The following is a 25783-nucleotide window of genomic DNA, read 5'->3' as shown; positions in this document are numbered from 1 at the left end:
GTCCTTCCTGAGACCCTAATTCGCCAGTGCAACTACGAGGCGGCGGTCGAATCACCGAGGCAAACTGCACAGCGGTACGACCCGATTTCCCAGCTCACAGTCCCACGTACGCCCATTCGCGCGCCCGCGACCGCGCTCTTTCGAGAGGGACAGAACTCGTCACCGCTTTCTGCGAGCTTTTGCGTGGCAACGCCAGAGATAGCTTGCCGGCCGATTTCGAGGAGGGACGAAAACGAAGGCGGTATAGAAGCTGTCCTTCCTAAATAATCCCACAATTGGAGAGTCACATTGCTCTCGACCTTCCTTGACGACCAATTCTTCGTATAGAGGACGATAACCGAAACCCGCCAATTGCTTGCTCACGGAGACTTTGTGCAGATCAACTTTTCCCGGCGGCTTGTCTCACACTAACCCCCCCCCCCCCTTTGAGTGGACGGGGAAATCTCGATACTACGTCAGAAGAGAAACCCGCAACCCCTCCTCGACATTTTTTGGGGGGTGTCGAGTTAGTTCACCACAAAGACGAACGTCACGCCCGCCCCGAGATAATTCGACGCCGACGGAAGAGCTTCCCTCCCAACGCGTGGCTTTGCCAGCGAAGCGGCAAATCGCAGACCGAAAGGGAAAAAGGATTGACCCACGCAACAAAACTTGCGAGGAAACGTGCGAGGAGGACTGGTGAAAGAGAAGCAAACCAAAGACTAGGAATCGAGGAAATACATGGCAATGTCGTAGGAGTGGGCCTCGTTGCGCCAAAGAAGTCGAATTACGAACACAAATTAAGGGATTCGTGAAGGAATTGGGCGATTTTCCGAAGCAACCCAGACCTAGTTTCTTACGCGAACGGCAAATTCGACGCATGCACACCCCTCGTCCGTAAAACGCACCACCCAGACAGAGGCAGACACGATCAAAAGGAGGGAAACATGGATACGCCCGAGGTTGCGACGCCGACGTCCGGCGCCGCTACGCCCTTGACCGTGCCGTCAACGCCGGCCAAGCCAGACTTTATTCCGCTGGTAACGGTTGTCGACTTCCACCATGCCCGCGGACCCGAAGTTGAGATGTGGTTTGGCGCGGCGGAGGGTACCGATCCGGCAGTCGAGTACGACTGGGGCTTGCTGCCCTTCATGGCGTTGAGCGATGGTGCGCATTTGTGAGTATCACCCCTGTTCATCGTAGTGCAGCCGGTGACCCGAAGCTCTGCTTAGAGCCCAGTCGCTACGTACATCTTAGAGTAGGACCAGAAACTAATAACCGGGACCAGATCAAGCGAGGACTTCTCCTACTTTACGCTTCTCCGTCCGGCCACCGCCACGGGGCCTGCAACGTCCCTGTTCGGCATATCCTGCACACGACAGCTCGATGCCTCGCAGCTCCTGAATCGGCCCGCCGACGTCACGCGCTCGACGGTCCAGAAAGCCGTCGTCGTCATCGCCGACACGCCGCAGCACTTTGGCATGATGCGTGAGCGTCTCAGTGTCGTCACGCAGGCCTGGTTTGCGCAGCGCGAGTTCACCGACACGGAGATCCTGCGCCGCTTCCAGGAGAGTCTGGCCGAGGAGAAGGAGCGCGGGTTCTTGACAGAGGAGGAGAGCCGTGACCAGTACCTCGGCATGAGCTTGCGTGAGCTGGTGCACGAGTTCAAGTCGCAGACGCTGATGCTGTTCAAGTGTTGTTTGCTGCAGCCAAAGGTGCGTTTTTCTCTGCTCAAATGGCAGACATTTCGTATTGGGAGCTAACCAATGAGTGCAGATGCTCTTTTTCGGATCACGATGTGAAAGGTTGTGCATGATGCAGTTTTCTCTTATTTCTCTGATACCCGGACTTATTCGTAACCTCGTCGACTGCGCCGATCCGGAGCTGAATAACTACGAGAAGAGGTTGGCGCGGCCCACAAGCTTGCGGACCAGCGATCGTAACTCTTTGCTCACATACATGGGCTTGCCCCTGCAGATTTTCGGCAAGGTATGTTTGTCACTGTCCTAGCTGAGGACTCCCAACTGACGACATGAACAGGGCAGTCTGTTTGGTCCATATACCCCTCTGCAGCAACTTGACATTCTCGCCGACTTTGGCACCAAGTCATACATTGTTGGCAGCACGAACTCGCTTCTCCTGCAGCAGAGGGACCGTTACAGCGATATCCTAATTAATCTCGACGAGCACACCGTCAATGTTACCTCCTCCTCTCTCAAAAACGCCCTGGCGTTGTCGGCCGCAGACCGCCGCTGGATCGACTACATCACCCAAGTAGTTAATGACACTTGGGACGACGCCAACCCCCAGCGTCCAAACACCATGGGCTACGTCGGTAGCGAGGAGTTTATCCGGCTCCAGTTTGAAGAGTATATACTATCTCTCGTCTCCTCGGTGAAATACCGCAATCATCTCCACGCGAACCCGAACAACCCACGTGCGCTCCTCCCGCACATTGAAGGCGACCCCTCCCTCGACTACGGAAACGAATTCATCGAATACTGGTCCCGCACCGAAAACCACCGCATCTGGAACGGCAACACGGATTCCCACCTCTTTGACGTCGTCGAGCCGCGGCACCCCTGCGCCGGCGGTCTTACGATTGACGACGTGCAGCGCCGCATCGCCCAGCAAGTCCAGGACATGCACCTAGACGAGCGTCTCGCCGTCGGCAAGGAAGTCCTCGGACGCAACTTTGCCGTGGGCAAGGAGAAGGCGTCCAACATGTTTAACAAATTTTATTCTGACCTGGAAGCGCTCCGCGAGGCGCAGAGGAAACGGGCCGAGGAGCAGCGCCTGGCCCAGGAAGCTGCTGCCGCGGAGGCCGAGAAGGCCGGCGCGCCCGCCGCCTCTGCTGCGTCAACGGAGGCGGGAGCCGCCAAGGCGCCGGGGAACTCTGGCAAAGCCAGCTCGTACGTGAGTTCGTGGGTCACCTGGGCGGGCGAGAAACGCAAGGCCGGGTGGGGTGGCGGCAGCGGTGGCGGGAACAGCACCGTGACGTCGCCGACGACGAGTACCAGCGGAGGCTACGGCTGGGGCCGCGGATGGGGCAAGTCCAAGACGGACGCCAGTAAGGCTGGTAACGGCGACAGGGACTCTGTTTCGATCTCGGGGTCGCGCATGTCTACTTCGTCTGCGGGGACGGAGATTAATGATAAGAGGCCGCATGGGGAGAAGCATGATTTCCAGCCGCTGACGCAGGGGTCGTATACCGAGTCGATTCTGTCGACGGGGTCGATTGAGTCGGAAACGCCTACGGGTTACGCGAGGCCAGAGTCAAAGGATGGGGTCGCGCCGCCCGCGAAGGTGGTTACCGAGGCGGCTACGCCTGGGGCCGATGGCAAGTTGAATGGCGGGGATAACAGCACCGTTAGGACAGTGGCTTCTGAGGCTCGTGGAGAGGAGAAGAAGGGAGATTCTATCCCAGCTTCGGCCGCGAGCGCTCTACCGACTAAAGCGCAACAGCCACAACAGCAGGGGAGCGATGATGAGGAGGACGAAGTGGAGGAATCTAGGGCGACGGCGGCTGCTGCGGAAGCTGCGGAAGCTGCGGCTGAAGCGGCCAAGGCCTGGGGTGATGATCGCCCATGAAGAAAGAATCAGCCCCACGAGGAGAAGTCGTCTATGAAGGAAGAATGAAAGCATGTTAGCAGGGCCGAGATGATAATGGGAATGATGGACGGGATGGAATTGATTGGATGCGGAGGCAAATATCAACAACAGCAGCACAACACACACAAATCCCTGCAGAGAGAGAAAAAGAATCATCACAGTACAGAGTGTACAGAAGTATCAGCATAGCGAAGCATTTGTTGGAAGGGGGGGGGGGGGGGGGGGTCCGATTCCAGGGTGGATTGGGTTGATGGATATATGGCGCGCATGAAGAAAACCTCAAATGGGGGGGGGGGGGGGGGTTGTCCCCCCTTTTTGTTTTCTGGTATTTTGGTTTCGACCTGTAGCTTTAATCATCATATATTTACATGCGAAGAGATTGAGAAAGCTAGCTTCGCTTAACGGCCGTTGGTTGGGGCAGACGGATTTGGTTTGGATTGGATCGATGCCTATGTGCCGAGGAAAGACTGGACGGTACAGGTCAGAGCAGATGAGACCAATGAAGAAAGAAGTACGGTTCATAGTGGTTTGTGACCGAATTCCTTTTTATGTTCGTGACTTGAGCAAACGGAAAGGCGTAGGATGTTAGTGTTCTTCGTAAGTATGCCGGTAGTGGAAAGCACAAAAAGGCTCCTTAGACATCCAAGAAGTCTAGGCAGCTTCGGAATCATTCTGAAGATGAGAATCAGATGAACGTGTACGAGGATTGATCGACACTGACCAAATTTGGCCAGCCCCTAATATGGATATTGTGCCAGTACACGTCGAAACCGGATCTGTCGAGACTATTTATTTCGCAAAGTGGAAGGCGATGATGTTTTTCTGTCTTCTTCCTCATTCATTTGGTTCCAGAAGATCGTGAGGGCAGCCATGTATTCTTGAGCTTCACTTTCGTTCTGGAGCATACTTGCTTTACGGGGAGGGAATGTAAGGCGATGATGTAGTGTATACACTTATCCTAGCTCTTCTACATCTTTCGTACACTGAAGTATATTGATCTCGGAATATATTCGGGGCGCTGAAGATTGGGAAAGAGTATGGTTTCGCAAGGTACAGTTGCTCGAGGTAGGCATACCCAAGGCAGACCTAAAAATAAGACTGATATCACCGCAAGACCCAAGAGAATAAAGCCCATGCCTTGGTTGCAGAGAACCAGACTCAGCTGTGACCGCCCAAAACATGTTATCGAAGCATGTCGCGCTGATGAGCCAACTTGGTGCGCTACACTGCTTCCTTATTTATACTTGATGAAGTAGTTGCGGCGGCGGGAACGATGCCGGAGGTACCTCATCAATAGTATATAAGTCGACATGTTCGTAGTAACCAAGCTTAGCAATGAATGAATGATGACCGGGCGCTCCCGAGCAGATGGTGAAAGTGTGAATGGCAAATGCAAGGACGTTATATTAAGATCGATACGTTAATGCGTGGCTGGTAGCGTTTGTTTCCACCAAATCAGCCTCCATCCCCTCAGTCATCCTCCACCATGGCGGCATATTAATCCTAGAATAAGCTAGTGAGACTGGGTGTTGGATAGTATCTATGTAAAGCTGCTCTTTACACTGGAGCTTTTTACTACTCCGACTTGACCCAGTGGCCAGCCAACTTCGACGCCGTCGTGTACCAGGACAGTGTACATCCCAGACTCACGCCTCGAACGGTTTCTGGGGAACCTCTATGCTAGATTAAGCAGGAGCTCCGTGTTGCTGTAGATTATGTGGTAGGCGCTGTCAAAGCTGTAAACATTTCGGTTGCTCTTGGCTCAGTACAAGAGACCCCAGACAGGGTTAGTACATGGCAGAAGCCTTTGATGTCCCTACAAGTCTCACTATATGGTTATCACGGACTACTAGTCACAGTATTCGAGACTGGGTACGCAAAGTAGGGCACCTCTACCGGTGACGCCAAATGGCCGTTTCCATCTTTCAATCGTTACTGGGTATTGAAAACTCCTAAAAAGCCCCCAAAAAGGTATCTTCATCAACATAGGAAAATCCCACAGAGGAAACAATTCCCGTCACATCATGTTCTGTATCACAGTCCATCCACCAATCAAACCCAAAACCCTTGTCTCTCTTCACACAACCGAAGGCCGCGGCCCAGACGAAACCATAACATGCCCAACGCTCGACTGCCTCGACGCCTTCCTGCCGGAAGAGAACCTCTCAAAAAAGCCCGCGGTTCCGGACTTCCTCCTCTCCCCGCTCGAGATGCTCGACCTATCCGAAACCTCGCGGATCGAAGTGCTGTCGATGAATGTCTGCGGGAAGATGCCCCAGACGCCCTTGGCATTGGTGCCGGACCAGCACCAGTGATCTTGCCATGCCCCTGGATTTTCTCGTGTTAGCAAAACCAAAGTCTTCCGCACCTTCCATTAACAACAAACTTCCAGCCAAAAAAGAAAAGGAAGAAGAAAAAGGGGGCAGCGCAAAGAAGGGAAATGGAAACTCACAGCTAATGTTGGTGATCCTCTCCCCCTGATCAAACTTCAACCAATCCCCCCCATCCTTCGCCCTAGGCGCAAACTTCCACCTCGCCACCGCCGAGATATTACTCCCCGTATCCGCACGAATCTCCCCCTTGGGCGGCGCCTCCAACTTCAAAACATCCAGCGGCGCCGACCCGAAATTCCCCTCATGCCACCCCATCACCCACTCTCCATTATACTTGGCCGGGAACTCCACCCCGCTCAACCGCGCGCCATTAGCAAGCTCAAACCCAGGCGTGTTATCATACAACAGCCGCATCCCATACATCCTCTTGACAGTCTGCGTCGCCGTCGCCGTCGGCAGCTGCGCCAGCTCAAGCTGCCGGCCCTCGATGCGCGAAGGACGCGGCGGGGCGCGGAAGTGCAGGTCGTAGTTGTTGCGCAGGTGGAGCGGGACTTCGCCGCCGCCGGTGGTCTCTGATGTCTCTACCACTGTGATGCCGGGTACTTGCGGTAACGGTCGCGGGTGCCGAGCGAGGTGCTCGAACAGCTTCTTTTGGCTGAAGAAGACTGTGGCGTCGCATTCTTCGAGGGTGTTTTGGGCGTGGACGCAGAAGACGCAGCCGTAGAGGAATTCGTCTGCGCGTTTAGTGGCGACGTGGGATTTTTGGAGGAAGCGGGGGCGGTAGGAGATTTTGTTGGAGTGGTGGTTTGCTTCCTCTAGAGGTTGCGCATTATTAGTGAAACTCTCCTTCGATTCAAGTCGAACATCAGGGATGGAGAGAGAGAGAGAGAGAGAGAGAGCTGAGCACGTACCGGCGTTGTTGACGTCGTTTTCAACCTGTTTGAAGTCGAGCTCGAACGAGCAGCTCGAGCACTTGGCGACCTCGTGGGCGCCCGAGAATCCCTTATAGCTAGAGTTAATCCATGTTTACTGTAAAAAAAGAAAAGGGGTGGTTGGGACACTGGCGACTCACTGGTTTCTTAATCTTTTTAACACCGAGACCTCCGCGGGTAACCTCCTTGGCACCCTCGCAGAAACCCTTGTACAGATAAAATGAGCTGCTCAACCCGATATTACAATCCTTTGGCCGGGACGAGACCTGAAAGAGCGGCTCCCTCCCCTGCGAAGTCGACGACTCCGACTCGACGGGGATTAGCCCCTCGCCGTCGCTCGTGATCAGGGGCACCCTCTCGATGCCCTCGTGGACACCGGGTGGGAAGTTGGGCGGGATGATGGGCGGCCTCGACGTCGGGCTGAGCCGGCCCCCGTCGTGGGTCGAGGACGTGGAGGCGCGGTGCTCCGTCATGGAGGGGCTGATGGCGCCAGAGTTCCTCCTGCCGCCGTCGAATACGGAATCGTGGAGGGATTCTTGGGAGCGTTGGCGGGAGGCGTGCGAGTACATTGAGCTGGATTGCGAGTGCCGGTGCGGCCGCGGGGAGTGGCCGCCGTTCCGCGGGGTCTGCGTCTGGTCTTCCGTGACGATACCTAGCGTTGTAGACGACGCTCGCCCGCGCGAAACGAGGGGATGGCTCCTGTCCGTTATTGAGACCGGGGATCGCGTGAGGTCCTGCGGGCTCATTTGGTGGTACCGCTCTTCTTCCGAGAGGACGCGGTCGGTGGGGATTTCGAGCCGGCGATCCGAGCCGTGCGAGAGTCTGCTCATATCTTTGGGGCTGCCCGGCTCAGAGATGGGAGAGCTCACGGAAACGGGCCGACGGCGCTCAATATTGATTCCGCCCATTGGCTCCTCCAGTCCTGTCTCGATCACGGGGCTTGCTCCTATACTCCATGGATTCGTCGGGGGAGGCGGCGGCGGCTGCTGCTCGATGACCTCCTCTCTGACTCTTGGCTCCGGCTCGGGTAGTACGTGTTGCTCTTCGTGTGGCTGTACCTGGAAGTGATTTTGTCCCTCGTGGGATGTAGTTAGACTTGCGTGGCTTTGATCTTGGGTCTCTAGTGTCGAGGGAATCTTTGATCAGCTATGGTTTCTTTCCTCATGTTTCAGTCCAGGGGGTAATGGATTTAGTTACCGTGGGTAGCCGGTGGCGATGTCGCGATAATGGGAATGAGAGGCTGCTCCCGCGGCGCCGGCTCCAGCCTCATCCTCTTCAAGATCTCCCCGGTCCGGAGGCCGGCCCTCTTGCAGAGCTCCCGCAGCTCAACGTACTTTTCCTTTTCAAATGTTTCTGCATCGATTACGTCTTCAAAGTCCCAGATCATGTCAGTCATCTGTGACCTAGACTCCGCGATCTCGTCTACACAAATAAAGGTCAGTCAGTTAACAATTTCACCAGATGGAAAAAGTGGGAAGAAAAAGACGGAAACAATCATACTATTATCTTTGAGCGCATCTATAAAGTTGACGCCAGACTCCTCCAAGTGGCGCAAGCACAGCGGCTCAATAATCTTGAGGACGCGCTCGGCGCCCTTGACCAGCTTCTGGCTCTCGGAGAGCATGTCCCGGTCGTCGCCCGCGTTCCCGAGCGCAACGGTCCCCTTCTCCACGACCTCCTGAAACGGCCCAGTCACCAAGTCCTTTACGACGTCCATGGTCGGCAAAGGGAACCCGTCAAGTCCTACCGGGGGAGGTTGCAGTCGTTCTCGTCTCGGTCTCCTGGCGGGCGGCGGGGTTTAGGTGGAGTCGTCGGTTTGGTTTGGTTATAGGTACACACGATGGGCTAAGCCAGCGCGACAAGCTGACAGAGGGTCATCCGAGTAGCAAGTTTGGATCTGAACTTGCGCAATCGCCAAGTGTTCTTTGGGGGTTCACAGTCACAGAAACTTTGGAGAATAGATCTTGGCAGAAAATGTGAGAGGAAGAAGAGAGGAGAGAGAGAGAGAGAGAGAGAGGGAGAGAGAGAGAGAGAGAGAGAGAGAGAGAGAGAGAGAGAGGAAATGCAAAGAGGACGACAGGAAAGGATAGGACAAGGCTGTAGAAAAGCTACTAAGCTGAGCTGAGCAGATCAATTAGTCGGCTTCGCTCAGAGTCACCAAGAAACCAGGGCCAGCTCCAGGCCGCAGGATAGATGAGCATCGTGGCATGGTATGGCACACAGGAGGGGACGGGATGGGATTGGGGATGGGCGGCTGGCGGGCAAGGTAAGGTAGGCAGATGCAGGGCGCACCGCATGTCAGACTGGCCTCTCTCTCCCGAGACACGAAGCGCACCTCTGGGCTGTCCGTCTGTCTGTCACTCCAGAGATACCTCGAACGAGGGTGCGAGGGCAAATAGTCACCGGTAGCCAACGGGCGTGGCTTGCTTCTCGGAACGCCGCCGCACTTCCAGTTCCAGTCAGGTCTTGAAAGTTGACAAGCGGGGCAAGGCGGTGCGGTGCTTGTTGCGCCCACCTTTGCAAGCGAATGCAGGTGAATCTCGCCCCGGTATCAGGCTAGTCTCTCGAGGGGATCGGCATGGCGGGCGATGAAAAGAGGTCAACATGTCTGCTGCATGTTCCAACGTTGAGGGGGGGTGGAGGAGAAGCGCCAAAGGAGGAGGAGGCGTTCTGGCATCTTGGGCCCGAGGTAGGGCTGCTTAGCTGTCGCTGCTAGCCTTCAGAACTTCCCCCAGGCAGACCCATTTGGCTCCATCGGCGTGGCACATTCCTGAAGCAGGCTCCGCGATTGGTGTTTCTCAAGCGAAAGGAATGTCGCGGGCGTGACGGAGTTTGCTGGTAGGTATTGAGGGAAGAGAGACGTTTGGCAGGGGAGGGGAGGACGGTTGTAAGCGAACAACGTACCAAGTCCACCAGGTGGGTACGTACATACTGAATAAGCAAGTACTTAAGGTAAGGTAGGCTCATCAGATGAACGCTGCAGCCACGAGGTCCAGCACAGCTAGCGCAGAGGCGCAGTTCAGTATTAGGCCCATCGACGTTACCTGTTAAAGTAAAGAGGTTCTAACAAGCATTTGGATCATTGTACAAGACTACGCCCGGCTGCTTAAGCCTCCCGGTCTGCCTCGCCCGGTGCGTAGTTTGTTTCAAATGGTCATCTGCCCACTCATTACGAGGTATTACTGAGTAACAAAGGTCAGGTCAGGAACAATTTGACGGCATACCTTATCTCAGTCGGTCACCACATGCGGCCACCGACGGGCCACATCACACCTGCTCCATCTTTCTTCACCGAACAAACAAACATTCAAAGGTTTGCCTCATTCTTGTTTTGACCGAAATAAACGCCCGATTACACGCAGCAGATACCCCACAGCTTTTTCGGAACACCCGATTAAAACATATTCGCTAGCAATACACGCCAGAACAAGCATGACTCATATTCTCATCAATGAGGGGGTAGTGTGTGTGCTTTGTTTCTTATCCATCAGCCCGTCTCTTGATCAACCGTTGACAGCGGCCTTTACGCCTTGGTCGTATTTCCAGTGATGCTCTGAGGACTCAATGTCAGAAGATAACACTAACAATCAAAGTGTACAGCGACTTACCTGAGAGATCAGGTTGCGGCCAATCTGGATGGTCTCGGCCATACCGCGTTGGCGAAGCCAGAATCTGTACAGTCGTCAGCTCAAGTCTTCGACATCAAGGGCTAGAACATCAACTTACGCTTCCTCGTCGCCTCCGTGGCCTTGCGTGGAGATCCTGCGGGCCTCATCCTCAAGAGCCTGCATGGTGATCATCTCCGTCTTCTCGATACCCGGAGTCGCGGCCTGATCCGAAACGCCCTGGCCCAGGTTTTCCTCGAGCAGTCTCTTCTTCATCATGAAACGCTCCTTCTTCTCCCTCTGCAGGCCCGGGCTGTCCAGCTTCTTCATGACGAGGCGAACAACGAATTGCGCGCCAAAGTAGAAGTGCTCCGAGAGGAGGATGCTGAGGAGGAGCCCCCATGCCTGTTTTCCAGGGGTTCCGCGAGGTCCATCGCCCTTGCCAGCAGATCTGCACAGGAACACGATCGAGGCGCTGGTGATGCTGCCCAACCAAGACAGAAATCCGAGGGCGTTGAGCCAGGGCCCGATCGAGTCGGCGCGCCACGGAATCGGCCGCCTGCTGCTAATGGCAATCTTGACAGCGTCCGATCGCATTTCGACCCAGTTGTTGACAAGGAAGCAGCAAGCAGTCAAAGGCCAGGCCACGGAGAAGAGCGATAGGTAACCGAACTGGATGACCATCTCTCGGTAGTCTCCGGTGACATCGTACGTCTCGAGCTCGGCTTCGTTCCTCACACGCTCCAAGAAGGCGGCCTCTTCCGGCTGGTCCTTGATCTTGGCGGCGCTGTCCTCCTTGGACATCTTAGACTGCACCTCTCTAACCTCCTGGAACACCTGGCGCTTGACGTACGGCACAATGACCTCGGTGGCGAAGTTGACGACCTGAGCGGTGACGGTGAAGTAAAACATTTGCTTGCTGATCCTCTCGGGGTTAATGGAGAACTCCTGAGTCTGGAAGTTGACGTCCTTGGGGGTGATCTTCTGCGCAGTAGTCCGCCAGAAGTCGAGGTAAGGAGTGAGGTGGTCGCCAAAGGGCAGGTAGACAAAGGTGGTGAAGAACAGGGCCATGTAGGAGGTCAGGAAGTTGAGAACGAACTCCTTCTGCACCAAGGCCGCGTGGTGTGCGTCAATTGTTTCGTAGTTTTCCATCTCGGTCAATCTCGTCGCGAACTTGGTGAGCACGGTAGAAAAGGTGGGCGTCATGACTACCAGGATGACGGTTGGGAGGAAGGCCAAGTAGGATTGGAAAGGTCCGTTGTACACCTCGTTGATGAAGATTTCCAGCGAGTTGCAGGTTACAATGAGGGTGCCGAGCACCACGATGCACGCTGCCGCGAACGGGATCTGGAGAAGCTGCGTCTGCAACCGCTTGATGGGCGAGTAAAACTTGACGGGCTCTCCGGTAATGGGATCCTCGGCCTGGCGCTCGAACTCGAACTGCGGCCGGGGGTGCTGGATGTTGGAGACGCCGCGGACGCCCCACTGCACGGCAAGGTCGACTTCCCTTTGCTTCCAGAACTCGAAGAAGATGACGGACCACAGGCAACTGACCAGAGCATAGAGCCAGGAGAACTGGCCAAGGAACATCCAAGCACCAAAGCCGACGGCGGCGGGGACGGTGAGGAACTTGAAGTAGGTCTGCATGAAGGCGAAGTAGAATGCGACGCTCTCGCCGAACTTATCACGAATCTCGTCGAGGTCATTCTCGTCCGTCTGGCCCTTTGTGCTCACCCTCTTGATCCACTGGCGGTTGAAGGAGTGGTTGTGGAGGGGGAAGATGCTGGCGACATGCTTCCACTTGCCAGACTCGGGGGTAATGCCGGCTCCGCCCTCGTTCTTGGGCTTCACCATGAGCAGGTATACAAGGCGCAGGCGTTCTGCATCGGAGACGGGCTCATCGCGGAGGGCCTGGGAGAGGTCCTTGTCCGCGGTGTTGGTTCGAGCGCCCTGTAGCCAGTCTTGGAGTCTGGATCGGTAGACTTGGTCGGCGAGGAACTTGTCGGCGATCTTGATGAAGACGAGAACGGAGCTTTTGTCGCCTCTCCGGACCTCGGTGGTCAGGCCAACATGGGTCAGAGCCTCGATGAGTTGAACGAAAGAAGCTTCGGCGCTGGCGCGGTCTGAGCAGGTGTTGGTCAGTTTAAGGTAGGCTCGATACGTAGAGGTAAAAGGGGGGGCTCACCCTCTGACGGGATCTTGTAGTTGATGACATAGTCGACGCCAAAGTTGGTGTCTAGACCCTTGGTCTTCTCATCGCTGTAAAGGTCGCGAAGACTCGCCATGGCTGCTGCGGGCCGCGAGTTCGTCCCAAATAGATCAGTCGTCGGGAGCTCGAGCACGGATGCCGTGTGTGCAGGTGCAGGTCCTAGGAGGTTTTGGATGATGAAGTCGTAGATAGAGATGGGATGCACTTGTGAGACAAGGTATGCGAGCTATCCAAATGCTCGAGAGTGACGGGATCACGATAAGAGAGACGTAAGTAAGGTAGTAGGGGTCGCGATGGTCTTAAAGCCAAATGGGATAATGTAGCCAAGTGGCTGAAAGTAATGACGGTGATGTCTCGCTTGGCAGGTTTTTTAGATGAACCGGCCGGGAGAGAAGTAGAGAGAGGAGAGCTTGGGCGTTTGGCTGGCGGGATTGAGGGAACCGTCACGTCACCGCGCAGGGCCTCGACTTGGCCGGGGAGCTTTTTTTTTCTTTTCAGGGAACAAGCTCCAGCCCCTCAATGCCTCCGGTTGCCCGCCAGTCGATCCCCACCACCGCTACGCCAAACATGGATTGGCGCTGCCGTGTCGCTGGGAAATGTCGTCTACGGAGTACTTCACACCTTAAGGTACCTAAGGTAAGGTAGCACTCACCACTAAAACACTGTTGCAGTGACAATGGTGGTGTGTGGCTCGTGCTGCCCCGGTCTGCCCCCTCCACCACTTCCCCCCCCCAGCATAGCTGAACCGCCGCCGTGCCAGCTGCCGGCCGGCCCACCTCTGAACGTCCAGTCCCCCCTAGACCACTGGCAATGACCCCCGTGGCATGTCATTGGATTGCACAAGTGCTGGCTGGTGCTGTCATCGGTGGGGTTTCAGCTGCGAGCTGCTTGGAGCTCTCTCTGCCCCCGCCCCCCCCCCCCCATGTGAAGATCCGTCCGGCCAACCAACCTCAACACCACTCCAGAGTTCAACCTCACCTCGCCGTATCTCACCTCAATTCACATCGCCAATCTCACTCACCTCGCACAACAGCTCACATGGAAGTCGTATAACCCCGGTGACCCTCCATCCAACACCCCACTCACAGGGACACCGACGGCCACAACCTCCAAATGACTCTCCTCACAGCCGTCGGCCTCCGCCGCAAAAACCCCTGGGAACCCCTAACCCTCATCGACGCCCTCCTCCTCTCACCCCTCAACCTCCTCGTCACAATCATCTACAGCATCATCCTCTTCCTCCGTGGCCGCCCCTTCACCCCGCCCCGCGACAAGCCCGCCATCCGCATCGTCTGCCTCTCAGACACCCACGACCGCACCGACGTCGACATTCCCCCCGGCGACCTCCTCATCCACGCCGGCGACCTCACCAACGCCGGCACCGCCGCCGACATCCAAGCCCAGCTCGACTGGCTCGCCGCTCAACCCCACCAGCACAAGATCCTCGTCTGCGGCAATCACGACAGCTTCTTCGATCCCAGCGCCCGTCTGCCCGAGGACCGTGGTAAGAGCCTCGATTTCAAGGGCGTCCGCTATCTCATCCGCGATGCCGTCACGCTGGAGTTCAAGGGCGGTCGCCATCTAAAGATTTACGGCGCCCCTGATATCCCGACCTGCGGCGGCTCAGAGATGGCTTTCCAGTATGATCGTTCATCACCGCCCTGGACCAACACCGTACCAATCGACACTGACATTTTGATCACTCACACACCACCAGTAAGTCCAAATCTCATTTCAGTCTCATTTCAATCTCATCTCATCCTATCTCACTTCATCTCATTCACCCCCCCCCCCTCCCCCTTCAAAACTCACTCATCTGATTAACACGCGCCACCAGAAAACCCACCTAGACCTAAACCTAGGCTGCCCAGCCCTCCTCCAAGAAGTCTGGCGCGTCCGCCCCAAACTCCACGTCTTTGGCCACGTCCACTGGGGCCACGGCCGTCAAACAGTGCACTTTGACGACTGCCAGCGCGCCTACGAGGCCCTCATGTCCCGCCCGCCCCGCGGCCTCTTTCGCGACCTCTTCCCCCACGCCGGCTGGCGGGACGCCCTCGCCGTCCTTGGCTACGGCATCCACGGCGTCGTCTGGAAGTGGCTCATGGTCGGGCCCGGCGGCAACACCAGCAGTCTCATGGTCAACGCCGCGCAAATGTACGGCAACACGGGGCGGCTGGGGAACCCGGTGGAAGTGGTGGACTTGTAATAAAACAAAGCGTAAAATCATGACTTAGAATAATGAGGATTTTCTGTATAACAACTAAAATGTAAGAAGGCAGTGCGCCCGTTGCGCTGGTGTGGTATCATGGCGATGTCTATGCTAATGAACGTGTGGTGGATAAAAGAAAGCAACGAAAGGACCAAAAGAGAAAAGATGAGGTGGAAAAAGAGAGACCAAATGCGCCGCCAATATGCACCAGGAACCAGCCCTCTTGGTCACAATTAATCCCTATTCATCAGAAAAACATCAACGTGAACCGCACAACCGCAATAGCAACCCCCAACCCAACAGCCCACCCAAAGTTCACCTCCGCCACGGACGCCGCTGCACTAACAGACACCATGGACGGGGTGGGTCTCCCCGTCGCAGGCGGAGTCGCCGCCGCACCAGTCATAGATCCACCGCCGGGCCCAGTGGGCCAATACCCCGTCGCCGTCCCCGCTCCGGTCCCGGGCAACGCAATCACGAAAAACGGCACCGTAAGCGTAACCTTATCCGCGCCGTCGGCACCACACCCGGCACACGAAGCCACCGTCGTCGTCATCGGCACGCTCACCGCCGCGGACATCCCATCACCGCAGTATTTGTCGCACCCCGGCACCAGGATCGTGGTACAGTGCTCCGCGTGCGTCAGGCGCGCCGCGTCGGTCGCGCAGACGGTGGTGTAGGTCACCGTCGTCACGAGCGTCGAGGTGGAGGGTACGTGGGGTTCCGAGTCGCCTAGGGGCGGGGCGTTGGGGGGTACTTCGTCTGTGAGGCGGCCGTAGACTGTCAGGAGGTAGGTTGAGGGCGCGGCGCGGCGGTGGAGGTGGAGGTGCATGAGCGCGCGGCTGCGGTGAGGGTTTGAGGAGGAGAAGGATGGCGGTAAGACGGCGGCGTCTCGCTTTTTGGAGGGGGATGTTGTGGTGGTGCCGCCGCAGAGTTGGGTGTTGTTTCCTGGGCAGGGGCTGTTGCAGAGGGCGCGGTCTGTCGTTGCTCTGGTGTCTGGGTCGAGGTCGTCTGCGCAGAAGCATTCGCTGAGAGGGTGTGTGTTAGTAAGAGGGATATTTGACATGAGATGGAGATGGCACCGGGACATTATTACCTTTCACGGACACCGGCGTATTTCCCGGGCCTGCAGAGATCAATACACTTGCCCAGCGTCATATCCGCCGCCGAGGCCTTTAGCAGAAAGCTTTGGAACCCCGTCCCGGAGCCGAAGCAGCCGAGGTACGCGTACTCCCCGATCGTCGCGGGCTCGCGCTCCGGGACCAAGGGGTCCGTCGAGGGGCTTGGAGGTGCCGTGGCGGTCGGTCCCACGACGGTGGACAAGACGACGGACGATACCTGGGACTGCACTGTGGCGGTGGAGACGATGACGGTGCCGTTGTGCGTGATGCTCGTCACGATGGTGGCCGGGTTCGGGACCGTGGTGTAGATTGTCGATGTGGACTTTATCGTCGTCGTCGTTGTCGGTTCGGACGGACTGGCGGTGGTGTTTGTGGCGAGGCCTTGTTCGTAGACGTCGATGTAGTTTACCTCCCAGTACCTTTTTTTCCCCCCCTTCTCGTCAGATTTCCAAGAGTATGCTCGAGAGGGTTCGATGACTTACGCGTTTGCGAATGCGGTAGGGTTGTTCGCCACGTACTCAACGCACGTCGGCGCCCGCTGGTTACATGTATCCCCATCCTTGCCCCAGATGTTGGCAGCATAATCACCGCAAAAGTTCTACATACATATCTCACGGGTTAGCAAATGTAGCTTGCAAATATCCCCTACGCCAACTTCGCGCAAAAGAAACATACCGTCTGAATCACAATACTCATATCCTTAAAGTACGTATCCACATCACACGTCGACGTCCCAAACAGCGCAGACGGCAATCCCCAGCTGGAGGGGTCAGGGTTCTTGGCGACAATGTCGTCCGGGATGCTCTGCCGCGGCCAGTGCCAGATGCTGATGGCCTCCGAGGTCCACTCGAGCGCGTAGACGCCGCCGCCGACGGCGTTGAAGGCGTCTCCGTAGGTGTGCGTGTCCGAGGCAGGGGGCAGGTAGTTGCAGCCGGCGTTGTTCGTGGTCTATTTTGTTTCGTTTGTGGTCAGCGAGAGAGGATACAATCGTATCACGAACGTACGAAGATGGGAGAGTTCTTTGTTGAGGAAATTACGTACACCTGGGCTTTCGCAGTCGAGGAGGAGAGGTTGGCCGGCGGCTGCGGGGGAATCTGGGATACGGCATCCTGACGTACTAGGTTTTCGTGTTAGACCCAATCTTCGAGGTGGTATGGCCACGAGAACTCACGAGTGTCCGGAAATGATGTTCTTCGTAGCTTGGTTCGCGCCCTCGATGATATCAATCTCTCCGCTTGTAGGCCAATCCGGTCCATACATCCAGACTGTTCAATTCAATGTCAGCCAATGAGCCAATAAGTAGTTCGTCACCCTTCCAGCGAGTCTGGTCCCCCCAAAATTCGACAAAGATGTATAACCAGAAGAAACGTTTGAAACTTACACGCTGGCCACAACCCACAAACCGACGGCGGCATATGCGCGAAATCTCCGATGAACAACCCATGATTATACTGCCTCTTGCTCTCCAGTCTCAGACTTGGCCGTCCGTCACTGAGGACGAACGTGTTCTTGTTGTCCACGCCCAGCGTCACGGCCTGCGTGTCCGGGTCGATGAAGTAGAGGCTCTTTGCGAGGGCGTCGGGCTGGCTCTGATACCTGTTTTTGTTACATACTTGCGGTCAGTTCATCTACGTCCAACTCTATTCAACAACAACAGGGTTGAGACCGATCTCTGTTAATGGGGGCAAAAGACGTACCTTACGAAGCCGTTGGATGGGTCGGCATAGTTGATAAAGTTGAAGTCTGAAATCAGGTTCGCGCCAAAGTACGACTGCGATAAGCTGTACGCCATCTTGGCTTCTCTTTCTCTTTCTCTCCCACAATTCTTTTACAGCGTTCTTCGTGTCTTCTTGAGCCTTTTGTTGTCTTTTTTGTCGCGTTACCGGATCGAAGAGAGTGTATAAGTGACAACCCTGTAACAACTTGAATAGAGCGAGAGAGATCGGGTGCGTCAGTGATCGATGATCGGAAACCGATGGGCACACACAACAACGAGAGACTCTGGTTGATTCAGATAAACAGAGAGAAAGAGAGAAGGAGAGTGAAAACACCACGACTCAGTTTCGATGATCGGAACAGAAACCAAAAATGTCATGAGACTCTTCTGAGAAGGGGTGTAGTTTCCTTATAAACCCTTTGCTCATCGACATCTCCCTTGCGACTGATCCAGGTACACAGCTATCACCAAAAAGGCGCGAAACCTCAACGACTGGATGGCAACTCATGAGCCGAGTCTGACCCTACTCCACCGGAGAACCACACCACCACCATCGCAACCCCCAAGTCCACCGAGGAATGCCACTGCTCAACCGCACGTTTTGGCCAAGGACCTATCCAAGCTTCGAGGATCTCGAGGTCCATCTCCCTCCCAGCCTCCTCAAGCAGACCTGTTTAGAACAGGTGACGTTTGCTTCTCCACAAGAAGCACTTGCCCAGATGAGTCTTGACCTAGTTTGGAGGACAAAGACCAGAAGTACAAGAAAGCTAGACCGGTCTGGTGGGAAAGGACAGAGAATCCAATACCAGGTAATCCATTTCGAGGAAACCAACCACCAAAGACCTTCGCCCAAAGGAGAACACCGTAGGAGAAGAAAAAATGGCAAGTTGACGAGGAAGAAGGGGAAAGAAGAGGAATGCAAGCTTCGCTAGCTTCACTTCAAGTTGCCTTGTTCTTTTATCCGTAAAACCTCCGAGCTGGTGGCAGGCTCTACAGACCGAGACATCCTGACGGCGAGACAGGAGGTGCCGCCGAGGCAAAAGAAGTGGAAGCAGCAGACCGTTCACCCGTCCTCAAAACCACATGATGGATGGGTAGAAAAACGTGAAACCCAATAGAGAACATGTATCGAATGCCAGATCATGAAGAAAGGGATCGAGGGGGCGTGGGGACCACCATGGCCCCGATGTGAGACATCCTCCCCTCCATTCCAATCGGTGGAGGGTATCCAAAGTCCCGCATTCTTCAAGTCCGACCCTTGCTTCCATCGGGTTTTCACCTCCGAGTTTCTCAGAGCCAGAAAAGCAAAAAGAAAGGAAAAAAAAAAGAAAGGAAAAAAAAAGAAAGGAAAAAGAAACACGGACGCTCTAGATCATGAGTGGGTATATTATTCATATGGTCTATATGGCACAAGGGCAACAAAATTTTTTTTGACAAACTTCATGACCCAAACGCCGTGGCCTTTTTCGGCTTATGCCCACCACCTTCAAGCAATCCCTCCCATCAATGCTCCCCGACTTTTCTCGTTGACACGTCCGTACTACTAACCTCAAATGCCCTCCCGATAGCTGTCCTAGTCTTACACCATGATCCTCCTCAGCCCCTCCGTGCCTCCCAGAACGCGTCGGCCAGTGACCGCACACCGCCCCTGTCCGCTCTCCCACTTGCCCTCCTTGTCCCCCATGAAGTCCTCCTGCATGGGATGCAAACCCTCCACCCAGCGGTGAATACACGTGTAGCAATATACAATACCCGTCTGACACGCCGTCGGCGTGACAATGGGGTCCTCGCAAATAGGGCACAACGCAGAGTCCTCAGGCGCAGTCACCGTATAAATAGGCAGCAGCGAAGGCGTCGCAATAGGCGCCGTCTCAGCAGCCGGAACAGCCGCGTCCACCGACTCGTCGTCGCCACTAGCCGCCTTCTCCTTGCCCTTGCCCGTCTCGGCGCCGCTCTTGGCAGCGCCTGCTCTTCCAGCTCCTCCCTTGCCGGTCCCCAAGCCCGAGACCACAGGGGTCGGGAGGTCCAGCGTCTCGGACGCCTTGCGCGACAGCTGCTTAGCAAAGTCCGACGCGTGCCACCACTCGAGAAACTTGAGCGCAAAGATGCTCATGGGTAGCAGCAACGACAGGCTGGAGAGCACACGCGGGCCCATCTCGCGCGGGGAGAAGAGGGATCTCCACCCGGGCGGCTTGCCGGTCGCCTTGCCGCCGCTGCCGCCGCTCGTGAGCGCGTCAATGGCCTGATAATCGGCGCCCGTCATCCTCCTCATGCGGGTGCCAATGAGCCACAGGAACGGGTTGTGGTACTTGCTGTTGTCAAACAGGTAGGCCAGGTTGAAGGACAGCAGCGCAAAGTAGTAGGCCGCGTTGACGCTCGGGTAGATGTTGCGCAGGAACCAGCGGTAGTAGTGCAGGAAGCGCTGCTTCAGCGTCGGGTTGGGCGGCATCTGGGTATAGGCGGCGCCGAGCAGCGCCCGCGGCGCGTTCACCTCGTACCCTTCGTCGAGCTTCCTCTGCAGGTAAGGGACGCCGACGGCGACGGCGAGGTTCATCCATATGTCTCTTGTGCCGAGCTTGAGGGTGTCCCGGACGACGGCGGGCGCGGAGGCGCTGGCGCGCGGGATCTCGGCGTGCAGGGCCTTTTCGCGCTTCAGGCCGTAAAAGTTCTCGGTGAAGCTGCCGCCGCGGGTCTTTAGGTAGTGGCGCTCGACGAGGAGCATGAGCAGGGCGTAGAGCTCATCGAAGGAGTTGAGGGCGCGCAGGAGGTAGCGCGGGTATCGTTGGGTCGCGACGGTGAGGAGGTACCGGATGGTGGGCGGGAGGAGGGAGTTGAGCTGCTGTTCGGAGATGAGTTCGAAGAGGGAGGGTTTCTGGTCGTCGAAGGAGCCCCGGAGGGCGGTCATGAACTCCATGGTGGGCGAGGGTGGGCGGGCATCGAGGTTGATGTGATGGCGATCCCCTCAATGGTTTCTGTTGCGGGTGCGCGGATGCGAAGGGGGGGGGAGATGCGGGTTATCTGGGCATGGCGATGACGGATCAGGTGTCGGGTGGGTTGGTGATAATGGAAGTCTGCTGGTTGGTTATCTTATCGTCGGCGGTTGGTTTGTCAGAAGTCGGAGGTTGAACGTACCGAAGGAGTTTGCCGAGGCAGTTCCCCTAGCGTCCCGAGGGACTAGGAACCCGGGGAAGCCAGCGGGGCCATCTGCTGTGGAAAGGGTACCTTTTCTGAAGTACCCATTCGAACCCCCGACCGAACTCAGTTGAACCACAGCATCAACAACTCAATCATTCTGATTTTAGACGGAAGCTCATGTATAGATTGCCTGTCTGTTCATTTGTAGCCTTCTGGTTATGATTCGTGACATAGCACTCTATTGATTACCTCACTTGATTTATCTTTCTTCCATCAGATAGAGACAGACTCGCTATCAGCGTCAAGCAACACTCACTTGCTCATCTCACTCTCACTCTCACTCTCACTCTCACTCACACTCACACCCCAAATTCACACGACGACACTGTGTTCATCATGGGCATTCCAACTCAGTTCAAGTCCGTCTTCGAAGCCAAGGCAGGCGAAGAGCGCATACAAGCCTGGCTCAACCTCGACAAGGACGACGCCGGCAACTTCAAATTCGGCGTACGTCCCTTTACCTCTCTTCTCATCATATCTCACCTCAAGTAAACACAAACCCACCATCAACCAGCTAACATGAGACTTCAACCCCCCAGAACTGGATGGGCGCCCTCATCCCCTCAATAAACCTCCTCTCAACCTCCCTCACGCCCACCCCGCGCGCCACCTTCTCCTTCACAGTCCTCCCAGAGCACTGCAACCGCGCCGGCAACCTCCACGGCGGCGCCGCCGCCACCCTCTTCGACTCCCTCACCACCTTGCCCTTGGCCCTCGTCAACGATAAGCCGGGCTACTGGCAGTTCCTCGGCGTCTCCCGCACCATCAACTGCAGCTACCTCCGACCCGCGCCCAACGGCGAAGAGTGCCTCGTCGAGTGCGAGATTGTCCAGATTGGCCGGACGCTGTGCCAGCTCAGGGGTACCCTCAAGAGGCGGAGCGACGGGGTGGTGTTGGCTACGTGTGAGCATCACAAGTTTAATACTGATCCTGTGAGCAAGCTGTGATTTGGTATCTTTGGGGGGGGGTTTCTCTTGAGAGGAGTGCGAATGTAGGAGTACGGATGAGAAGGATGTTGGGTGTAAACATACGGTATCTATTACCAACGCGGTATATATATAGTCGTAGATATTACACACAAGCTAGAACAAAATACACAAAGCCGAAAAAAAAAGAGCCAGATACCCCAAACACCCCATCCCATCTCACTGCTCTATAAGATGATGCCCATTCAGCACAAGATCCATAATCTCAAGATCCGGCGCCGCCAACGCTGCTATATCCTCCACCAGCTCCTCGTCATCAATGTCCCCATCATCATCATCGTCCTCCCCCCACTCCCCAACCACAAAGTCCTCATCATCATCCTCGTTGCTGGCCAGCTCCGCGTCAAAGTCCATGATGGGCAGGAAATCGTGAATGTCAATCTTCTTATCGTCGCCGTCCTTGGGGCCCGGAGCCCGGTCGGAGACCTTGAAGTAGGCGCTGGGTCCGCAAGGGCCGTGGGGATCGAAGTCTCTATAGGTCCCAGAGTTCAGCATAATCCCTCTCGTTCTGATTTGTTTTCCTCCATGCATAGATACTAGAGGGAGGAAAGGGGGGAGCGCAACATACGTATCGAACCAGTGTCCCATGACACCGCGAGCCGACCCTACACCACCAATCTGGATCCCCTCGCTCCGCCACCGCGCGTGGCCGTTGAAGACGGAGAACGTCGTCCACCTCACCTCGCCCTCCTTGGTCATCCGGACCGTACCTTTGATAGCTAATTAGAATCAGTCGAAATCAACAAAATCACACAAAAAGAGAAAAAAAAAGAAGAAAAAAAGACGTACCACGAAGTTGAGAATGCGCATTCTCATCCCACGAATCATCAACCGACCTTGACAACCCATGAAAATGCACCACAGGCAGCTCCTTACCATCCTCCTCCCCCGGCGGCTGCACATCAACAACATGCATCTTCATCAAGATAATCCTCGTCGCCTCCCCAACATCAAGCGGCGGCCGCTGCACCTCCACAGGCGGCACCGTCTCCCCAACAGGAAAATTATAATGAAAAAAGTCATTATAGTCAATGAAACAAACAACCCGCAACCACGTCCCCGCAACACCATACGGATCCTCCAAATCCAAATCCCGAATGCCCCTGCCCGGCGAGGGGACATAACTCCCCGACCACGACCCCGCAAACGGCTTCTCCCACAGGTTGGAAAACACTTTGGCCGTAAGGCGCTGCGACTTGATGTTGCTGCCCATCACGATCATGATGGCCTCCATCTTTTCCCAATCCACCCTGCCGGAATTGTCGTCCCGAAAGGGGCCCCATTTCGTGCGCGTCGTGTACTGCCGCATGTCGTAGACTTTACACGCGGCGTAGGGGTAGACCCGCGACGACCGCGTGCGGCCAAAGTTGAAGATGGGGCGGCCGTAGAGGCAGTGGAGCTTTGCGCTCTGCTGGTGGAGGTCGTCGGCGGCGTTTGGGTTCGTCCTGGAGGCGGAGGCGGAGGCGGAGGCAGAGGAGGAGGAAGAGGAGGATGCCGAAGATGCTGATGATTGCGGACGGCGACTGCTCGTCGAGCGTGCTATATCGCCGCGCGCGCGGTCAAAGATGGAGGAGCGGCACAAGAAGGCCACCCGCGCGGGCTCGTCGCGGAAGATGTTGGCTAGGGCGGCGGCGTTGCGGGAGACGGCGTGGGTGCCTGTGTCGTTTTGCGTCTCGCCTGTTGGGGAGGCATGTTGTAGCAGCCTGGTGACGACGTCGGATACGAATGGGAGGTCGTCGCGGGACTGGTAAGGGAGGGGGGGGCGCGGATGAGAATTGGTTGCTCGTACTCTCGTGTGTTCTACCCTCATGACGGGACAGCGGCGAGGGGGGGAATCTCTCTTACCTTTTCGTTCACACTGTCACTGGCACAAACGCGGCCGAGTCTCACGAAATCGTGCAGTTCCCTCTCCCAATCCAATCCATTCTGTTTAGGTGTGTCCTGTTTGTGTGAAATTGCGAATTAGACCATATTCCCCTCCAATACGGCGTAAGGCAAGGTGAACAGTGGGGAGATTTCGTACAAGAGCATTCAAATACACGTCCTTGCAAAGTTTCTGGTTCCCCTTCACGTAGGAGTGCAGGAATCGACATGTGCGGGGCAGACGTCCGAGGTCGCGGGGCTCGAGACCCGAAAAAATGTGATGGAGGATCTCTGCCGGGAGCCAATTGATATGTAGCAGCTGCTGCTGCTGCGGCGGCGGCGGCGGCGGCGACATCTTGGGCGACGACTCCCCGTCGGCTTCACCCATGTGGCAGTGACCGCGGGGTTGATGCTTATCGGGCGGCGGCGGTTGTGGTCTTTCGTTGCGCGTTCACGGCTTTTAAGAAGGTGAAGTATCGTTCACGAGAGGTGATGTGTTGGGGAACAAGGTGTGAACGAAGGGGCTACTAGTCACGAAGGGAACGTTTCCTTGGAGTAAGGTAGTGAAGGTGGGAAGAATAGAACAAGGTAAGGTAAGGCAAGGCAAGGTAGACACAGCGGAACGGAAGCTTAAACTTACGTCGTCTATCCGGTTGGTCAACCACCACGAAACCCTCCCACGCGGGACCTGGACCACCACATGCAGCGTTCGTGCGGGGATAACTGTGTACCTATCCGAACCTCAGGGCGGGCGGGCGTGTGTGGGTACCGCCTGCGATCCGTGAAGCTTTGGAGAATCCCCGGAGGTTAGGGGTGTGTAAGCTCCGGCGTATCAGCGCGGTGGAGAATGACGGGCACTGCGTGTTAGGCAAACTTATGCCTTTGAGATAGTTCGCGGATTCCCGACGAAGGCTCTCAGCCGCCCATGGTTCACTACCTATTGATCTCTCGTAACACAACAGTTCCTCGGTTTTCCGACTGTGCCGTCCCCCAAATTGTTCTCTTGGCCGGATGCCTCTCTCTTGATTGCGATGTTTACAAGTCACTAGAGTCAGTATAAGTCATCATGACGTAAGGTACCCAAGGTAAAGAAGATCACTAATTACCATCCTTACCTAAGGTACGGAGTATGGCAAGGAACCTCGGCAGATGGCGCTATCGAATTCGTAGCCCCGCACACACCGGAGCCGAGAACTGGGCCCGCCCGGCTCCGGGCCCGGAGACCTACATTAATGTCGAGAGCAAACGGAGGCGGAGCACATGATCCACAATTCGAAGTAGCGAACGTCGCCGGCTGTCCTTGACAGACCGTCTGGCTTGATTGCATCAGGAACCAGTGCCAACTCACCGACGCAGAGAAAAGTCACCGGCACTTCCCGAACTACATGACTGGCCTCGTTCCCCCCAAGAAAGAAGAGAGTCTAGGGACATACGCTGCTACTCCAATGGTAGCGTGAACTCCCGCCCACGCCCCGCCTACGGAGACAACAGCATTCGCAAAGAGCATAAATCCAAGGCACCCGGCCTAAGCAGTTAATGGAGAGAGAGAGAGAGAGAGATCGATGACGGAGGCTCTTCCTCCTTGGCAAACACTCTAAGCCAAGGTTTCTTCCACTGACTTGGACTCGCATAGGTGGGATTTCCAATGCCTCGGACACCCCACGTTCCGTCCTCACCTAGGTCGTTTCCTCCTTGCGTGACGGGCCGGCTGCCGCGGCGGAGCTGGAAAAAGATGGCGTTCACAGATGTCCATATAACAGAACATGAAATGTGATCAGGTAAGAATAGTTATCAATGTACTCTCTTCGACACCCTACTTTTTCCGTCTCAGCGCTATTGCTGCCATGTCACGAAGAATCCATCGTGCTGCGGTAGGGCGCGCGCATCAGGGGGGGGTATAGATACAGTACAACACACACAAAAAGAAAAATGCTCAGGCTTTATGTCCACGTTGGCTCTCAGTTGTTCGAACTTGTCGTCTGAGGCCTTGATCCTCCCATCATGTAATCGCAAGAAGTGGTA

At 55.9% G+C, this 25783-nt stretch overlaps 9 protein-coding genes across 9 annotated transcripts; 4 read left to right on the top strand and 5 right to left on the bottom strand.

Annotated features, from left to right (window-relative positions):
* Positions 1–926: 926 nt before the first annotated feature.
* BDP81DRAFT_309892 (transporter Avl9) lies at positions 927–3570 on the top strand (the record flags this gene model as incomplete). Its single annotated transcript, XM_060583579.1, has 4 exons — positions 927–1156; positions 1268–1694; positions 1756–1968; positions 2020–3570. The coding sequence occupies 4 exons, from the start codon at positions 927–929 to the stop codon at positions 3568–3570; spliced, it is 2421 nt and encodes an 806-aa protein (XP_060449734.1).
* A 152-nt stretch (positions 3571–3722) lies between these two features.
* Positions 3723–4214, top strand: BDP81DRAFT_127831 (uncharacterized protein). Its single transcript, XM_060581695.1, has one exon. The coding sequence runs from the start codon at positions 3875–3877 to the stop codon at positions 4178–4180; it is 306 nt and encodes a 101-aa protein (XP_060449733.1). The 5' UTR covers positions 3723–3874; the 3' UTR covers positions 4181–4214.
* A 1126-nt stretch (positions 4215–5340) lies between these two features.
* Positions 5341–8915, bottom strand: BDP81DRAFT_403270 (SH3 domain-containing protein). The gene is made up of 6 exons (XM_060588873.1): positions 8357–8915; positions 8054–8278; positions 6997–7976; positions 6836–6926; positions 6044–6739; positions 5341–5919 (listed from the first exon to the last, which is right to left on the bottom strand). Exons 1-6 carry the CDS (start codon positions 8571–8573, stop codon positions 5669–5671), a joined length of 2460 nt encoding a protein of 819 aa, XP_060449732.1. The 5' UTR covers positions 8574–8915; the 3' UTR covers positions 5341–5668.
* A 1464-nt stretch (positions 8916–10379) lies between these two features.
* On the bottom strand, positions 10380–12746 carry BDP81DRAFT_310812 (calcium-activated chloride channel-domain-containing protein; the record flags this gene model as incomplete). Its single annotated transcript, XM_060583671.1, has 4 exons — positions 10380–10409; positions 10465–10528; positions 10583–12584; positions 12647–12746. 4 exons carry the CDS (start codon positions 12744–12746, stop codon positions 10380–10382), a joined length of 2196 nt encoding a protein of 731 aa, XP_060449731.1.
* A 1037-nt stretch (positions 12747–13783) lies between these two features.
* On the top strand, positions 13784–14876 carry BDP81DRAFT_390418 (calcineurin-like phosphoesterase; the record flags this gene model as incomplete). The annotated part of the gene is made up of 2 exons (XM_060587398.1): positions 13784–14386; positions 14508–14876. 2 exons carry the CDS (start codon positions 13784–13786, stop codon positions 14874–14876), a joined length of 972 nt encoding a protein of 323 aa, XP_060449730.1.
* A 587-nt stretch (positions 14877–15463) lies between these two features.
* Positions 15464–17792, bottom strand: BDP81DRAFT_458005 (concanavalin A-like lectin/glucanase domain-containing protein; the record flags this gene model as incomplete). The annotated part of the gene is made up of 9 exons (XM_060593356.1): positions 15464–15721; positions 15763–15907; positions 15976–16419; positions 16483–16598; positions 16676–16948; positions 17042–17117; positions 17172–17265; positions 17382–17596; positions 17698–17792. 9 exons carry the CDS (start codon positions 17790–17792, stop codon positions 15464–15466), a joined length of 1716 nt encoding a protein of 571 aa, XP_060449729.1.
* A 1504-nt stretch (positions 17793–19296) lies between these two features.
* On the bottom strand, positions 19297–20631 carry BDP81DRAFT_309965 (Pex12 amino terminal region-domain-containing protein; the record flags this gene model as incomplete). The annotated part of the gene is made up of 1 exon (XM_060583585.1): positions 19297–20631. The coding sequence occupies one exon, from the start codon at positions 20629–20631 to the stop codon at positions 19297–19299; it is 1335 nt and encodes a 444-aa protein (XP_060449728.1).
* Positions 20632–21248: 617 nt separating this feature from the next.
* Positions 21249–21859, top strand: BDP81DRAFT_390415 (thioesterase superfamily protein; the record flags this gene model as incomplete). The annotated part of the gene is made up of 2 exons (XM_060587397.1): positions 21249–21359; positions 21452–21859. 2 exons carry the CDS (start codon positions 21249–21251, stop codon positions 21857–21859), a joined length of 519 nt encoding a protein of 172 aa, XP_060449727.1.
* A 198-nt stretch (positions 21860–22057) lies between these two features.
* BDP81DRAFT_458003 (F-box domain-containing protein) lies at positions 22058–24116 on the bottom strand (the record flags this gene model as incomplete). The annotated part of the gene is made up of 5 exons (XM_060593355.1): positions 22058–22370; positions 22467–22608; positions 22688–23642; positions 23744–23839; positions 23922–24116. The coding sequence occupies 5 exons, from the start codon at positions 24114–24116 to the stop codon at positions 22058–22060; spliced, it is 1701 nt and encodes a 566-aa protein (XP_060449726.1).
* Between the last annotated feature and the right edge of the window lie 1667 nt (positions 24117–25783).

This window comes from Colletotrichum phormii (assembly GCF_030913505.1).
Source record: "Colletotrichum phormii strain CBS 102054 chromosome Unknown BDP81scaffold_3, whole genome shotgun sequence".
In the NCBI taxonomy this organism is placed as follows: Eukaryota; Fungi; Ascomycota; class Sordariomycetes; order Glomerellales; family Glomerellaceae; genus Colletotrichum; species Colletotrichum phormii.
The sequence above is the reverse complement of the archived record's forward strand: the minus strand, read 5'-3'. Positions and strand labels throughout refer to the sequence as shown.